At 32.0% G+C, this 18,514-nt stretch overlaps 1 protein-coding gene across 6 annotated transcripts in view; it reads left to right on the plus strand.

Moving 5' to 3' along the window:
* The window catches only part of Sema3a (semaphorin 3A), a 431,159-nt gene that overhangs the window by 403,259 nt on the left and 9,386 nt on the right, over positions 1-18,514 (plus strand). For all 6 annotated transcript variants that reach the window (XM_078040129.1, XM_078040128.1, XM_078040131.1 and 3 more), the window contains 3 exons: positions 1,300-1,341; positions 6,224-6,381; positions 9,977-10,044. In XM_078040129.1, the coding sequence (XP_077896255.1) occupies positions 1,300-1,341; positions 6,224-6,381; positions 9,977-10,044 (268 nt within the window). The remainder of the gene's footprint in view (positions 1-1,299; positions 1,342-6,223; positions 6,382-9,976; positions 10,045-18,514) is intronic.

The raw sequence follows: 18,514 nt of genomic DNA on the forward strand, positions 1-18,514 counted from the left end.
AAAACTGAATTATGAAGAATTTACATTCCTGGCCAACATCACACTTCTGATCAGTCATGAGTCACAATTTGAGTCCATGCTGTTTGGTTTCAGTGACCAATTCTATATATTTTCTTCTGGGATTAGCTTCAGTTACCTCACACAATGAGGCCTTTTAAGATCATCCTTTCCAACTAAGTATCTTTCTCATCAGTCACTTCTGAAACCCAGAAGCATGTTCCTCTTCCCATTGTGTTAGTCCTTGAAGCAGATATGGTATGTTCAATGAGAGTGAGTCTAGAAATACAAGGTTATATGTTCAACCTGAACATACAACCTTTTGGTGCTGTGTGCATCAAGGAACAGGATTTGTTTGTACAAGTATATACATTCACAATAAATTCCAGTTAGAACACTTAACAAGTGCATTGATAATTGTTAGTTTCCTTGTTATTACTTACGTTGCTCTTTGTTAGCCTGTTGATAGGCATTAAAGAGATTATATTCTGTGGCAAAAACCTGAAGTATAGGTCTTTGCACATTAAACAGACATTTTAATAATAATAAAGTCATGTCATTTCAACTGAGCTCTTGCAGTCCTTGACAGCTGGAACCCTGCCTGGTATTTATTGTTAGCTTTCATTGGTGCTGTTAGGAGCCAACCTAGCACATTCAGCCAAGCTATACTGTTCTCCAGTTGAACATAAAATTTTCACAGAAGACCACTGTCAGAGAGGGCCAATTTGAAGTGATGAATTAAGATAGAAGCAAGACGATTCTGTAATCATGTCTGAACACAGACCAAGACATGAACATTATCTAAACCACAAAAATAACCAAATATCCCTCATTTTGCCTAACACAAGTAAACCAGTAATAGCTTTAGCCTTGTTCTGTTCTCTCCTTCAAAATGACTTATGAATATACCTAACCATAGAATTACCCCCACTTTTAGACAGTGACCAAAGTCAAGCAAAGCCCTACTTTTTTAAAACCCTTCCCCAATCACCTAACACAAACCCATATAAAAAAGTCCTTTCCATTTTCTTTCTTACTGCAAAGAGCAGTAAACCCAACTTGGTCAACTGCAGGTATGTTGCTCATGACCTTTAACTGAACTGAATGATATTGACATAATTTTACTGTCTATTCCACATATTTGACATTTACCTATGTAGTTTCTTTCATGGGTCTTATTTCCCAACTATATTGTTCCTTGTGAGAATCAAAGTTATATCTCTGAAACCTTATGTATTGATGCCTTGTGTTAATTAATGACTGACTTTTCTAATTGACCATTTTAAATTTTTTCTTCTTTAGGAACCAACTACTATTTCAGCAATGGAGCTTTCCACTAAGCAGGTAAGTCATAATGTATTACTATCAACATTATATTTTTTTAAGTTTGTATTTAAAATGTATAGATTTCTCTATTGTCCATCAAATTTTATAGATTGATTAACAATTTTATAAGGAGCCAAGAGCAAAGAAATACCATTCCTAAAAATAATTTAGTAGAATGAAAATTAAAGGTTGTTTTCATTGTCCTTGTTTTTGACCAGTCTCATCTGTGTCTTAAAATGTATTTCCTGAATCATTATTTGTTATAAATGTTGAAATATACCAATTCTTCATTGTCATTAAAATATAATTTACATAATATTCAGTAATGATTCTCATTTTTATGTATATATTCATACTTTAAAAGTAATATGAGTAGATATTTCAGAATAATGTTTACAACTTAATTTTATTTTGAAAATGCAAACAAAATGTACTTTATAGGCTAACAAAATTAAGCACTGGCTATACATTTTTGGCAGATCTTTTCCTTTTTACTAGGATCATGTGCTCAAGAAAATAAAATGTGACTTTAAATTTGGCTAAACAGAAAAATTGTCACTACCAAATGACAAATTCTAAAACTGCATGAATTCAAAGGTTAAGGGCAGCATGTTAATAGTGTTTCCATTCATATCAAATAAATGTTCTGGTAAGACACTTAAGAAAAGCAAAAGACTTCTAAATATTAAATGATATGAACAGCACAAGTATATGTTTAACTTCTAATTATCGTTTCCTCATAAATGTTACCAGTGTTTAATTCAGTACATTAATGATAAATTTACAAAAGGTTTGGATACTAAGTTGAAATTAATGATTAAATAAGTAAGCAGAAAAAGCCAGAGTGAAATAAGAAGCCCCTTACTAGAGTAAAAACATGCATGAAAATGTAAATTATGAGAATCACTTGGTTAATATGAAATAAATACATAGAATATGATTTGCTCCAATTCAGCACACAGTACTTAGCCCAACTCATTCTCCATTCCCTCCCCCGTTCTCTTTTCTCTAACAATTCTGCTATTTACTTACACTTTTTTTTAAATTAAAGTCTTCTGGAAATACATAATGGTGAGATTCATTGTACTATATTCAAATATGTACCGAAAAATTAGGTCAGATTCATTCCACTCTTTCTCCCTTATGTTCTCCCTACTCCTTCCGTTGGCTAATCTTATTTGTAAGTCTTTTACAGGTCTTGTCTATGACCATGCTTTATCCCTTGAATAAAACACTAAATTACTGAGCCAATGAAATTCAGTGTATGTCCTTTCCACTAGACATATCAAAATAGATTGATAATCTCCAAGGTATTTAAAACAACCCGGAGTGCAGATATTATTGACCTGATACTGTTATCTCACACTTCATAAGTATGTGTTCACCTGTTCTTGTAATCTAAAAATTGTCACATGTTGGCAAGGAAATCTGGGGATTTCCAGGATGGAAGCTAGACTGGGATCCTCTTTCCTGTAATGATTTTTAAAACTATTTTTTTATGGCAGCGAATCCTAACTGCATTACCTCAACATCTAGCTTTGTAAAATACTCCTTTCTGTTTTAAATTTGTTAAAACTATCTAAAAGAGTGCAAACCAATGCAGTATTTTACCAACAAACCAAAAACTTCACAATTTAAAATATCATGAGAGAAGAAAGTGTCCCTGACATACATTTTTCATTTCTGGAAGGAAGTTTGATTTCATTCAGCCCTGACTTGATTTCACACATTCTTTTTTTTTTAAGAGAATAATTATTTTTTCTTTGAAGCAAGTGTTAAGAATCAATGTTTTTTAGACATAAAAATATGTATTCAGAAATATAACCTTATTAAAACATTATTATTATGCTTTGTAAAAATATAACCCATTTCTTTTCAAAATGATCTTTTTGTTGTTGTTGTTGTTGTTTCCTTTTTTTTTCTTTTTTTTTTATACATTCTTGCAGGCATTCTTAAAATAAGGCAGTTGTTTCAAGAGTGACAAGTAGTGTTATCACTAATTTTCTGGATAAACGGGCTCCCGTCCTGCCTATGGCCCACAACTTGTTAAGGAGGATAGTGAAACGCCTGTGGAGATGTTAAATTGGGCAGAAAAAGCACATCAGTTTCCTTGCTAGTGACTGGATTGTGTTCAGTGAGGCCTGCAAGCCTCCTCTATATTTCATTTGGATAGCATAATTATTTTAGTAGATCATTAATAATCCTGAATAATTATGACAAAATAAAAATGACAGTTACATTTAACTTTTGGCATTTAATCACACTTTAGATTTTCAACACAATAACTTCAATGGTCACATGTACTATGTGTAAATATACTACAATGTATTCTTCCCATACATTATTTCTGTTTTTCTTCTAAAGGGATATGACATTTAAATGTTTTATTTAGATAATTATTTTCCTACTCAAATGTCATACATCTATATGTATTTATTTTGCTTATGTTTCTTAAAAGTTATTGGACAAACATAGAGATCTTTTGATTGTCTGACCAATTTGGTTAGTAGAATTTTAAAATAGTCATGATTACAATATGTGAATTAGCTTGTCTGTATTCACTGTTGCCAACCATGATTCTGTTGGACTTTGCTACAACACTCTTAAGTAATTCCATTGTTTGTTTAAATATTCATTTATTTTTAAATAACATTTAAATTTCTTTGATTTCATTGACTCTAAATTCATTTTAAAAGGATAAGGAGGCTACTGGAAAAAGAAATAAAGGGTAAGAGGGTAAAGATACTATTTGCCATTTCCTCCCAGGGATTTCACCATCATTTCTTAATTTGTCCTGGGTTTTAGTATCATTCAATATAATACTAAAATTGAATGTAAGAATAAAGTTGAATTATAGTACAAAGTTGAGCAGATAGTAATACACATGATATTTTTATGTTTTCTGTTTAGTGAAATCAAATAGCAATATTTACCAGAATAAATGCTTCCACATATTGTGTCAGCATTTCATAGTCAGCATTTCATCACTGTGGCAGAATACCTGAGAAAAGACACTAACAGGAGCAGATATTTATTTCCTCAGCTTCAGAGGTTTCAGTCCATAGTACCTGATTCCCAAAACTGTGGTGACGCAGAGAGAGTGGGAACAGAGCTGTTTACCTCATGACAACCAGGAAGTCCCCCCCCCCAACCCACAAACACACAGTGTAGGGGTCGTGGGGAAAAGGGACCAGGACCAAGATATACCCCTCCTGAGCATGACCCCAGTGACCTACCAACCAGGCCCCACCTCCTATAGTTTCTGCCACTTCTAATAATGCTATCAATTTATGAATCCATCAGAGGATTAAGCTGCTTATGAAGTCAGAGCCCTCTTGACCTAATTACCTTCCCAAAGCCCTCCCTCTGAACATGCTACATTGGGCACCCAACCTTCCAACATATGAGGCTTTGGGGGACATTCCAGATCCAAACCATAACTGTTGAATTGTATTACTTTTTCCCTCTTATTTTCCTTTCTTATCTCAAGATATAAGTATGTTGTTTAGATTTTAGCACTGAATTATTTTCTACATAAACATTCCTTATAACTTTACTGATTTCTTAAATGATAATAGTACTTCACTCTGCATTCAATTTATCTGTTTATTGATATATATTGTCCATAAATGAAAGTCTTTGGAAATACAGTTTTAATTGTGTCCATTTATGACTATTAGATACTTTATAATGTTAAAAGAGAACACCATTGTTCAAAGTGTGACTTTTCTGAATCTTATTGTTCATCTCCATACTGGAGAAATTAAGATAAAAATTTGAAGTCTTTCGCCTGTGATTTACTACATGTTTTAGCAATTAGATAACTTTTATTTAAGGTTTGCTACAATCAATCAATCCTCTAGTGCAAGGAAAAAAGACCTATGGTACTAATTAAAGTACATGTTGGATAAATCACAAAATAATTTTATTTTTGTTTCATTTTGTGTTTATATAAGTTTGCAGCTGACATGTTACATTCACTCAACTTTTTTCAAGGCATTTTTAAAGTTGTTCTGAAATCTTGAAATAGTAGCTGCTAGAATTTTGGGGTTTTTTACTTGTCCCTATTCTGCCTCATTCAATAAATCCATTTTCATTGAAGGTGATAGTGTTGTGAAATGTCATCTGGATGCTCACTTTAAATATCTGTGAAACATGCTTATTTTACAGATAAGGAAGGTAATTCCTACAAAAATTATGTGAATGTTCCATGATCACACAGAGTTAACAAGGCTAGACTGAGCACCCGGGCTCTTCAATGCCCAATTCAGTGCTTTTAGTTTGGTAGATTGCATCAGAGTTCACTCTCTTCCCCTTTGATGATCTTTTGAATGGAAAATGATTTAGTAGTGCTGCTTAAAATAATCTTCTTGGAGGCAGTGCAAAAGCAAGACAGTTAAGTCCAAAGTTCTTTTCAAATGTAAATACCTAAACATCTCCCTTTCACTCTCATAGGAGGAAATGGTACATCACAGGTGATGTAATAGGGCACCCAGGAGTCAGAATCAGATGTCTGCCTCCAGCTCATCTGGAGCACATAGCCAAAGAGATACTTTGGTCAAACAAAAGTATAAACTGGAAGGGAAAAGAGAAAAAAAATGTTAAGGATAAAAACTCAATGTTTGAACATCATTTTGCTTGGTGTACAGATAACTTTATCTTTCTTTTATATTTAGAAAAACACCTGTTTCAATCAAATACTTAAAATTTGCTCTTGCTCCATTTTAAACTCTCCTGTTATCTGCTAAGCCTTCAAAGAAACTATTAACAGTGTGGTTTGTTTTTATACCTACAGATATCATTTATTGTTGTTAAGTGTTGATGATGTCAATAAATAAACTTTCTATTAAGAAAAAGGAGGTTTGAAAATCAAAGTAGTTTTGGTAAACTCTTTTCACAGCAACAGCTATATGTTGGTTCCACTGCTGGGGTGGCCCAACTCCCTCTGCACCGATGTGATATTTATGGGAAAGCTTGTGCGGAGTGCTGCCTGGCTCGAGACCCGTATTGTGCCTGGGATGGTTCCTCATGCTCTCGCTATTTTCCTACTGCAAAGAGGTAGGAATGAAAAATAAAATGTTTGCTAGTTTCCTTGTTTGATTCTATTTCTAGAAGAGCTTTCTTAAAATAAGAAGACCACCCTTTTCTGATGAATAAAAGAGGTTTGGGCTGGAACTGGGTTTGCTTCTTTCCATTTTTTTTTTTTTAATTTTTCCCCTTTCCTTAAAATAGTGAAAACATCCAGAAAAAATGTGTAGTAGGAAAGTTGGGTACTAAATGCAATGGAACAACTGGCTTTTTTAAATGATTGGGGAAAGTTTAGGACAGTACAATACTTTTCCTAAATTTTTACAGTTGGAAATTATAATTTTGCAATTTTATTTTACACAGTGGGAAATTTAGGGTCAAAGTCACAGAAAGTTATGAACAGGATCTAGAATAGGCCTTGTGTCTTTGAGCAAGAGGCTTTTTTGTTCAACAAAATTTATTTCTTTTATTCTCCTTAGAAACATTCTATTCTGTTTTTACGTTTTAATAAGAGAATTTATTTCCCTGGATGGACAAAAAATTCTTACAGAAAGAAATTCATTTACCTTTGGAGTCTTAGGGAGAACACCAGGACTCAATCATTAAAAAATCAAGGCTAATTTTTTTCTAATAATAGAAAAAGTCGTATTTGTATGTGGTGTGGTATAAGTGTTGATTAACTAGCATCCAGCATATCTCTTTATTTAACTCAAGGAAATCTAAATGCCTCTGTATTATTATTGTATCATATTGTATTTACAGAGTTAAAACTTTAAATATAAAACTATAATAAAACAACCATCTATCTGTCTGTATATATGTAGTATATATATATATATATATATATATATATATATATACAGATATAGTATATATATTATAAATGATATATATTCTTAATGATACTTGGAAGTATTTGAGGGGGGCATGCTTGAACTTGAATGTTACTAAGATATACTTAGAGAGTTATCTACAATACTACATTAAGATGATACATAACTGTGAGTTACTGCATACAAGATTGAATGCATTAGGAACAGACATTGGATCTTTAAAGACAGTTTTATTTCCAGGAAATGTGATTTTACTACAGAGAACTCATAGACAAATCCTAGAAGTTGTTGACAAATCAGTTTACTTATACTTTAAAAAATAAAAACACTTTCTTCATTTGACAAAAAGCCACTTCAGTACATCCTCTGCAATTCACTGATGGTTACCTTTCTCTATTGATATCTACTGCTTATGAAACAAGCAATGATAGATGAAAGTAATATACAGCAGCTTGTTAATATGGCCCTAATGATTGATGGCACATCAACCTTTTGAAACATGAAAACCAGTGTCACCAAGTTACTGCATTTTAGAAGCAATATAATTTGTTTTGTTTATTTTTAAATTATAGCTAAAATTTCAAATAAGCTATGAATATGATTTTTTTCCATAGCTAGTGAGATAAGTTCTGCAACCTTTGAGTCATTTTAAATGTGTGGGAAAAATGTTAGGAAAAGGAAAAGGCCCCCATGTTGCACAAAATTTTTTATTCCAAATTTAGGTAGCATTGACTGAGTATTAAATCATCTACAATCTAAGTCTTTCATATAATTGTATGGATTAGAACACAGTATCATGTTAACCCTATAAGCAAATATAGTAATAACTCAGAATGGATTAAAAATGCAAATATCTTAAGCCTTCAATATTCAAAATTGAGTTGATGATATATTTGTATTACATTAGTATCTATATTGATTTTGTTGGAATTTTAAATTTAAAAAAGGCTTAGAGTGAAAATAATATAGACTGATAGAATGTACCAAGGGTAGTTAAAATAAATAACAACATGCTGTCTTTACAGTAATAATAATAAATTATTTAAAATTAGAATGATTTTTTTCTTAAAAACATTTAGCTCTAGGAGACTTTTATGTTAAAAAATGTGAGATTTATGTTTGAACTGCAAATGAATATTGCTTCCTTTCCAAGTGAATGTGAATAACGTTGCTTAATTTAGTAATAATCCATTTGAATTTTAAGCTTTTCTTAATAAGGAAGGGGAAAAAAAGAAAACCATAACCACTTCTATATAAGTTAAAACCTGTGCATTATATATTTGGAAGTGTTTATTTTACACTTACACTTCAGGATCCAAGGAATTCTTATTAACACTGTTTTGTTATGCCTTACAGATTTTACTTAATCCAATTTCATGGGTCTGACACTACATGTCTTTGAAAAGGATGTTTAGAGGCCTTACAACTTATATATTCTTTGTGATGGCATTTTTCAAAAAGTTAAATGGCAGTGAAAAATGCCTTCCCAAATGCTTTTTGATTCATGTTTCACAAGTTCTCTTGGCTCGATTTTGAAATGTGCAACATCTGTTTGATAGTCTCACTAATTCTACAAATAGAAATCTATAAATACTTTAGACTTCTAAATTTATGAATACAGTAACAAATTCCATATTTGCAATTCTCAATGGCCTTTGTGAAAGCTTTTTTCAGGGATGATAACTAATTCGCAGCCAGACAATACCCGTTAAAATAGCTGCAGAAAATAGTCAAGTGTGCCCAATCTTTTCAGTCTGTTCCCCACCACTGTTCTCCATACTTAAGTCTGTTCTTCAAACTTCCCATCTTTCTCTGTAGTAATAGCTTAAGACCCCTCCTTCTTTCCACCCACTAGCAAAGTATAGAGAAAGGATGCCCAGACTGTTTGGAACCTGAAATGCAATTTGAGCCATAGAGTATAAAAAATTAACTTTGATGTTTAAAAACAAATTTGGTTTTTCCCTTAGAAATTAGTTCGCCTCTCCTTTCTCACTTACTCTGGCAAAAGGAGGTCTTGCTCTTAAGTTCTACATTTATTTTTATTTATTTATTTTTTTTTTTTATTGGTTGTTCACAACATTACAAAGCTCTTCACATATCATATTTCATACATTAGATTGTAGTGGGTTATGAACTCCCAGTTTTACCCCATCTACATTTATTTTTGCCTTTTTCATTTTATTCACATTGCTGGTCAATTGGTTTGCAATCATAACCATAAGATAATTAAATAAACCATTTTTTAAATGTGAACAAAATAACCTAAAAAATCTAACTTCAAAAATAATTCCTAGGCTTAATAAAATTTCAAAGATGTCTATTTAAGCAACTTTGTATAAGCATTAAGAAAAAGATACCATTCAGGGGAATTTTAATTTTCAACCTCACTCCCACATTAATGATCAGAGTTTCATTCTGTTTCCTGAAATAATGGGTTGTGATTCCAAATTTTGTGGAATATTCCCCCCTTCGATTTTTTAGATATTTGACTGTTATTAATACCTGTTATCAAAGAGCCATAAATTCTTTGTTGTAGATAGTTCAAAAGGTACCTAATACCATGTTGGTATATTTGTCTACTTGTTCCCACTTTGAAGTTTTTGGTCTTAGAGACTTCTCTTTTTAGGTATACTGAACTGCTTTTGAAAAATTTTGTTTGGATGTAAACACATCTCTTCTTATAAGTTCCTGGAGTGTTTTATGCGGATTTTGTTTCTTCTTCATTCTTATGACAAATTCCTAAGAGGGTAAAGTAGATATACAATAATACATTTTAAATGTAATTGTTCTAGACGCACAAGACGACAAGATATAAGAAATGGAGACCCACTGACTCACTGTTCAGACTTACAACACCATGGTAAGTCATCTTTTTTAACTTTAAACCTGCAAATATCAGGCTAGATCATGTGATAATACATATCCACACACAACCATGCAGGGTACACATGTCTTCCAAGGGAAATAAAATCTAACAGAAAGAAAATATTGAAGAACACAAGCATTAAACTATATTTTACAATCACAGTCATGATAAACTCAATATTTTAGACCCTTATGAGATTCAAAGCTTAGCTTTCTTATACTAACAAAAAGAATCGAATTTAAGTTTGTACTTTGATGTAGAGAAGCAACCTGAGAATAGGACAACAAAAAGATTCATTAAAGTATATTGAAGAAGGAAATATAGTCTTAAAATAAGCAATGCACATTACTCATTTATATGCTGGTGATATAGACACAATGTATTCTTGATTGTTCTACTCAAGTAAATTTCAACACTAAATTAATATTTGGCTATTCCCTTGAAGTGGGCATTTTGGACCAAATTCATTTTAGACTTCCTAAAAGATGCCAAGACCTATTTAATGTCAAAGTTTCCTATTTAATGTTAAAACATCAACCATTCTTGTAAATATCTAACTTATTCACCCCAACTCAACCATTTATGAAAATAATAATGAAGTTATGCTTCCCTCTGCTGGGGAAACCTGTCAATGACATCACTATAACAATTCATTGTAAAAAATAGTTAACTTGCAAATGTGATCCTAACTGAACATAATAAACTATTTTGGTGCCTTTTGCATTAATCTCATTAGCTCTTATTTGACTTACTAATGGTGTATAGAATAGTCATGTTTAATGAATGTTAAAAAAGAAAAAAACTGTCATACATTGCACCTAGCCTACCTTCCAAAATCTGAATTCCAGGTATCCCTCTGGCACAGTTTGAATGTGCTGGTGTACAATTCCACATAGGGTTATTTGGGAGATGACAATATTCAAGCAGGGTGACCACTAATGGAGCCAATATTTAGGACCCATTTTTATTTAAAACCTTTATGGCCAAGGACTTTCCTATTATTGTCCTCATTATAAACAAGAAAGAGGCCACTAAATGAAGTAAATATTATGAATGTCCCTGCATGAGTATTATGGTTTATTGACACACCTCCCCGAGTTTTTTTCAAATGACATATATCAATTGAACAACATAATATTCACTGATCTTCCATGTGAAAATATTGAATTATGATCAACATCATTCAATTGATAAAAAATTATAAAATATTAATTTATTAGAGAGAATAATCTATTTGCTTAGATTTGGAGAGTTAGTTATAGTAATTAGAACTAAAAGAAACAAAAGAATAAAATTAGAATTCATTTCCAATCAGACTTTAATCTCCATATCAATACAAACTTTGTTATTATACTCTTGATCATACCTGTAATACTACCCCAGAGATAGCATCATGGTTATTGTAAGTATTCTGTAAATATAGTTTAGATGAATAAGTTTTCTTAAGTCTTCAAGCTAAAATAAGCTCCTTACTATTATTGTTTTACAGTAAGAGATTTGAACTAAGCAGCATCTAGTATTTATATTGAAAAATGTTCTGAGTCATACATTATTATCTCCAACACCATCATATTAAGAAATAAAATCTTTTAAGAACCATCATGAGATCCAGTTAATAAATAATGATTATATACCATCATGTTCAGAGCACTGTGCTGTTTCAAAAATTGTTAGAAATTATATGTATACATAGTCTTACTGATACATCCTTATATTTATCAGTACAATATCTTTATTAGGCCAATTAGTATTTTAAAATACTATTTATATTGGAGTTATGAGTGTCTGTTATATATAAGAGGAAAAACCGACCAAAGTGATTTTGTTTTTAAAAAGTGAGACCGTGGATAAAAAATAATGTCAATCATTGAATGGGCTTTTGAGAGTATTTCAGATTTTAAAGATTGTGTGTGTGTGTGTGTGTGTGTGTGTGTGTGTGTGTGTGTGTGTGAAATTAGAATGGGCAGAGTCTATGAAAAGTGAAAAAAAAAGTACATATATAGCAAGTAAGGAAAATATGAATGAATTTTCTCCTAGTTCTTCAGTCAAAATACACACTATACTAGAAAAAAAGGAATTTCTGTAGTTAATGTTACAGGATTGTTTTTCTTTTCTTTTTTGTGGTAAACAACCCTACTTGGATATTTGTGATATATGGGGGGAAAGGATAAAATAGCCCTAGAAACTTTGCAGCAATAAAACATTCCTTTATGAAGGCCTCTTTATTCTTTTTATTTCTTGTCAGCTAACATTGCTAATTGAGCAAAAATAAAACATATGCACAATAGATTGCAGTGGATTTCAAATGTTTGGAAACTAAGTCAGGCCTTCCCACTTGGCTAGGCTGTCTTACTATTGGGAATCAGTGAATTACCTTGGAAGAGTTGATGTCAATATTTGAGAGTAAAATGGGCAAAATTCCAGAGCCCAACCCTGTTAAATCATGCATGTTGTCTTGCTAATGTCACTTCTCACATTCAATAAAATACATGTGCTCATATGGAAACATATAAAGATATGAGATGTTTTCACAGAAAGCTGCTAAGCAACATGAAGCCAAATTACACACTTCAGTGTGATCATTTCCAGCTGTAATGGTAAACATTCTGTAACACTCTATATTTTACATATCCCGAGGTTCTTAATAGAAAAAATGTACATAAAATAACTCAGAATTAAGGTGAAAGAAATTTCACTTTAGATGAAACCTGTAACACTCATTTGGCACTCTACTCCCTTTCACACAAAGCAGCAGTTGTGGTGAACATGCCCTAGTGAAATAGAAAAACATCCAGCTCCACTTCCCTTGAATCCTAGCACACACTTCTCCATCACTTCTAACTGCTCACCCAGAAAGCTCTTAATATCAAACCCTAAAAATACATGTGTGCTAGCAGATCTTGTCTTCCCAGTCACACCTTAAACAGGATGCTTGAGAGAAGTCTCAGGTTGTTTCCAGTCTGTTCCCTTCCCTGAAATAATTGCTATGCACAGAGTTGGAGCTTGTCCAACTTTACATTCAAGAAAATGACTGGCCAAGTCAATTTACCTCTAAACTCTCTCCCATTCCTCTTTCCTTACAAACCCAAAATGAGCCTTACTATGATTTATGTGTCCAGAAAGGAAAAAGATACACCATAAGTCCCAGTACATTTTTTTTAAATCATAACATCATCTTAGATTTCTGGACCTTTGAAATATTTTATGCCCTATCTTGTAGTTTAATGCCATCATTGAATTTCACTCCCTAATAGTTTTCTTGGCTGTTCTGCATATATACATTTCCTTTTTAGCATCTCATAGTAAAATATCCACAGAATTTAATCTTCTAAATTATCTCCATAGCTAGCCCATCTCAATTTATGTCTTGGTTGGCATCAAAATCATTTCCAAATTTCATAAAGTATCTTTGGCAATGCCATCTTTATGGTCTATGGAGCCATAAATTTAGTAGTTTGCAGCAGTGCTATTATGGTCTGTTCCTTAGCTTCTTCCAACTCTGAATCTGAGCACTTAGCCCAAAGAGGAGCCTTAAGATTTGATAGATGAGCTGATGTCAGCATTAAGAAATCCCCAACTTTAATAAATAACCAAATTTCATCAAGACTAAGATGACAATGAATGTAAAATGCAGCACTATTTATGTGCTGCTAAGAAAGAAAAACTACCCAAAATGTGTAACCTACTAAAGGATTCCAGCATGGAACAGGGACACAGAGTGACTGAGAAATAGTTTAAATGAGAAATAAACTCCATGCAGATGAAGATAGCAAGGAAAGTGGCCTGCTTCCCCCATAATCATGACTGTGGGAAAAGAGGCAAAAGCACTCCTTGAACCTCAAGGTGGTACTAATGAAGGTTTATTTTCTGAATTCACATAGGCAGGGTAGACCCAAAACCTCAGGTAGAAGCTTTAATTTAAAAAGCTATAAGGTTTGTGGGGTCTCACATGTCTGGAAGATGTCAGAAAGAATTCTTCCTGGAGGAAAGCTACTTTAACCCAGATGAAGAACAATTGTGAGACACAGTCTGTTATTAGAGATGTTAAAATGTAAATGAGTATGCATCCTAGAATCAAATCATTATAGTATTCTAAGATTTTTATAAACCCCTTTGAAACTGTGTCACTGCTGAAAACCGGTAATAGTTGTCTTCTGATGTCACCTTGCACAAACAGTTCAATCATGCACATAAAATGTGTGCAAATTACGTGAAACAGGAAAGAAGAGGGCTGAATTAAGTGTTATCTTTGTTCCTTATTAAACTCTCTGAGCATGTCAGGAAAGATGAATTGTAATACAACTAAAGTTTAGCTGTTATAAACAAGGGGTTTGTAAGCTTGATGCATTTTTCTTTAATTCCAAAAGTTATAAAGATGACATATAATTAAAATACAATATGGTATTTTCATTATTGTTATGGAAGATTTCTGCTTCAGACAAAGGGCGTTTTCTATCTCTTATGGTATCTCTTGGGAAAAGTAAGTGAAACATTAAATTTCATGTTTCCTGATTTTTTAAAGTAAACGCTTTATGGTAATTTTGCTCTGGCATGTAGATTATTTGTGCTTTCTCTGGGAACGCATTTGCTATAAAATCATGAAAATAAAACATACCAGATGTTCCATGTAGACTAAACAAATATTATAGTAGGTATCTTCATATTGGTATTACTTTTTAAGTAATCGAGTTTCATCTTGTTCTATACTAAGAAGCGTCTCAATCTATGCCATCAAAAGTTATCAGGTACAGTGAGGAACTATTAAAATGGCTTCATATTTTACTTCATAATGCATCAATTTCATTATCATATTTTTAAAATAATAATATTCAAAAAGAACATACTATTGACTCTCCTGATTAAAATAATTACCTATGTACAAAAGTTAAAATTTTCTCTCTGCTTATCCATCTGCCAATCTATATTCATACTGGCACATTTTAAGAACAAATCTACAGCAATCCAGGGAATCCAGGTAGATGGGATACTTTTTGAATTTTAACATTCTAAATGATAGAATGGTTGAAAATTACTGCCTAGCCCCAAGAAAATCAAGAAAAGATCTTAATTTACTGCATAAGACAATGTAGTTTAATTTAGATTTATTTTAATAAGTTATCAAATTACAAGTTTAAATTTTCTATAAGGCTTAATTAATCAAGTCTTTTTGTATTTGTTCCAAAAATGTACTTGTTTTTGACAAGTTTCATTCACTAAACTTCATAAATATCTGTCACAATTTAGTAGATAGATTAAACACACATGAATATACTTTAATACAGAATCATGCATACATTGATTGGTGCAAGCATGCAAGCAAAACACATCCAACAAACATTTTCAGATAATCTAGTTAGTGTAATTACCACACTAAACACTGTGCAAACAGGACTGAGCATTATCTTGATAAATAAATAAGCATGATCTCTATTATATATATTAGAGTTGTTATCCCTATTATATATAATATATATATTATATATAATATATATATATATTAGAGTTGTTAAAGTGCACTACAGTGTATAAACTTTATAAATCTGCTGTGCAGATCTGAAATATACAAGAATGTTAAAGATGAATGAAATTATTTTCTTCATTTTTAAAAATTTAAAATATTTTATATCTTTCCAAGAGTTCTATTAAGATCTCTTTCATCCTTAAAATGACTTTTAAGGTACTTGTAGTTTAAAAAAATGTTTTTCAGTCATTGAAGTCAAACAAATCTTTTCTGTTGATAAAACACTTGTATTTCTGGAGGAAATCACCTAGAATCCAGCAAGGAAAACCTAAGTAAGATAATTTGCACCTAAGTAGCATATTGTTGCAAGGGTTCATGAGCAACATTTCTTTTCCTCTTTTGCTAGACTTTAGTGAATATTAGTGAGAGAAATATTAAAAAATACAATGTGACGAAAACAACTGGAATTTGATTTTTATGGAGTCTAGTAATGAAATTTAATTGCTAAATAACCTAAACATTGAAAATAATTTGCATCCATTTGCCTCTCTCTGAAGTTTTATTTTATATTTATTATTTATGAAATTCAACTTTTAATAAAGAGGGAGAACATCAAAATTAATGTCAGAAATCAGAGAGTGAATTAATACATGGTTCCCTACTTCATCCATCTCTGTCTCTTCTACATGACATCAAATTTCCTAAGATTATTACATTATTCACATTTCAATCTTGGGAGACATTTATGGGGTTAAAATGGAGAGTGAAATAAATGGAAAGCTGAAACGTGATGCCTTCTGTTTCTGCTATATTGGAAGAGAATCAAATGCTAAATAAGGCCTTTAGCAACATGATATTTCTGGCCAAATGATGGATATCATGACTTTTTTGTTGTTACAAAAGGAAGCAATTTATTTAACTTCTTTCTTTCCTCCCATTCTTTCTGGTTTATTAGCCTCATTTCATTTCCATAAATTATCCCACTAAAAGAGGAAATGATTAATTGAAGATTGCTTCCTTAAAAACATTATTTCTTGTCATTAACAGCTGCAACATATTGTAACATTGTGTTATCCAAACACACTATGGTGCTTTTAAAGTAATTTTAATGTTTTGTTGTTTTCAATTATTTTGCTCTACTATTCAGATTGTTGAACCCATGAGAATTTATTATGCCAATTTAAAACTCTACTCTTCTTGTCTACTCTAATTTTCATGACAAAAGTTTGTATTCAAAACAGTTGCTTTCAAAGTGTGAGATGTATTTAAAAACAATTTTCAGTGAGATTGCTTTCTTTCTGGAAATCTACAACATCACCCATGGATCTTCCATGGTATTGGTCTCCCTGGGGATGTGAGAATATGTTCATAGGAGTTCTCAAATCACATTATCTTATTATTATCCCATATTTGGAACTGTTGATATTGGGATGTACTTGATTAGTCATCACTGCTCCTAGCATATCTCAAATCAACTTTCATAACTTATTAAACTTAAAAAATGTTGCTAGGCATACATCCACCAGCAGTTTAATGAAGTATTCTATCATAATCAGAGTTATAATCCCTATGCCTTTGTGATTGATGAAATTTTTATTCATTTCTTTTACAAAATCATAACTCTTTGTCTTAAGGATGTCAAAGTTACCTGAGATTTCAGCTTTTAAATTCAGTGTAGTTGCCTGGATTTACTGTTCAGCAAACACCCTCTAAGCATTCTAGATTGCCTTTCTGCCAGGTATGGAGCACACAGTATTGGGAAAGATCATCAGTTCTGTAATAATTATAACAAGTAAGACTACATGTGCTCTAAAGAGATATGTGAAAAGAAATTTTGGGAAAATATTGAAAAGAAAATATTTTCTTTGATACTTGTTTGGGAATAGGATTGATGTGGGAAAATATTTCGTTATTTAGCTTAGTGGAGATTCTCAGAAAAAGATGAAGTTTTGAATTGGCAGTTTAAGCTAGCACAAGAGAAGTAACAATAACGTCACTTAATGTACATGCCACTGTACTATGCCCAGACATTGTTCTAATATTTTATGTAGACATATTTTAATCACAACAAAAAAGATATTTAAAACATTCTAAAACGCTGCATTTTCTACACTTGATAAATAATCTAATGTATTTAAAATGGTTTGCAATTGTTTGATTCAAAAAAATCAAAGATAGCAATAACAACAGTGTTTCAAAGACAAAGCAGGTACACTGACAAAGAACAAAACCAGTCATGCAGCAAGAACATATTTACCAATAGTTAGAAGGGTATGACATCAACTTGGCTTATTTTCAGCCAATGTAGAGTGGGAATATGATCACAAAATTCATCTTTAAAAAGTCAGTTGATCAAGAGAATCTTAATCATTCCTAAAAACTAAGCCAGAGAAAAATCTCTCACAGCATCACAATGCAGAAAATACCATACTCAACAATAATGTGATGGAAATACAGCGAGTATCCTCAAAGTGTTGGCTGTGGGCTCCCTTGACACAATCCAGGGAATACCACCAAACAACTCAATAAAGTCCATGTCCATTAACACAGTAGGTTCCATGTCAACTGCTCTCAGGTCAACTAATTTAATCCAGAGATAGATTAACTTACACTTAACCTGAATATGATATGTAAGATTTCATATCCTCAGTAAATCTTTAATCAACACTATTGAGCTTTCGATTTGCATTGGTTAACTATAAAGCCTATACATTATCTGAAAAGTACAGCTACACTGTGCAGCCAATCATATATAGATCTGTTTGCCTTAAATAAACTGATAGTACAATGTCCCAAGAAAAAGTAAAGAATATAATAAGGAAGGAAAACAAGAATATCAGTATTTCCTTTGCTTATAAATCTTTCTAGAGAGGCAGGGAGGGAGGAAGAGGGTGAAGGAGGGAGGGGTTAGACAGAAAAAATGAGAGAGAAGAACACATTGTCATTGGGTCTTTAATCTTTCCTACCTGTACAAAACTTGTGCAAATGGTTAGGGTAGAACAC

Source organism: Ictidomys tridecemlineatus, chromosome 2 (genome assembly GCF_052094955.1).
Source record: "Ictidomys tridecemlineatus isolate mIctTri1 chromosome 2, mIctTri1.hap1, whole genome shotgun sequence".
Classification (NCBI taxonomy): domain Eukaryota; kingdom Metazoa; phylum Chordata; class Mammalia; order Rodentia; family Sciuridae; genus Ictidomys; species Ictidomys tridecemlineatus.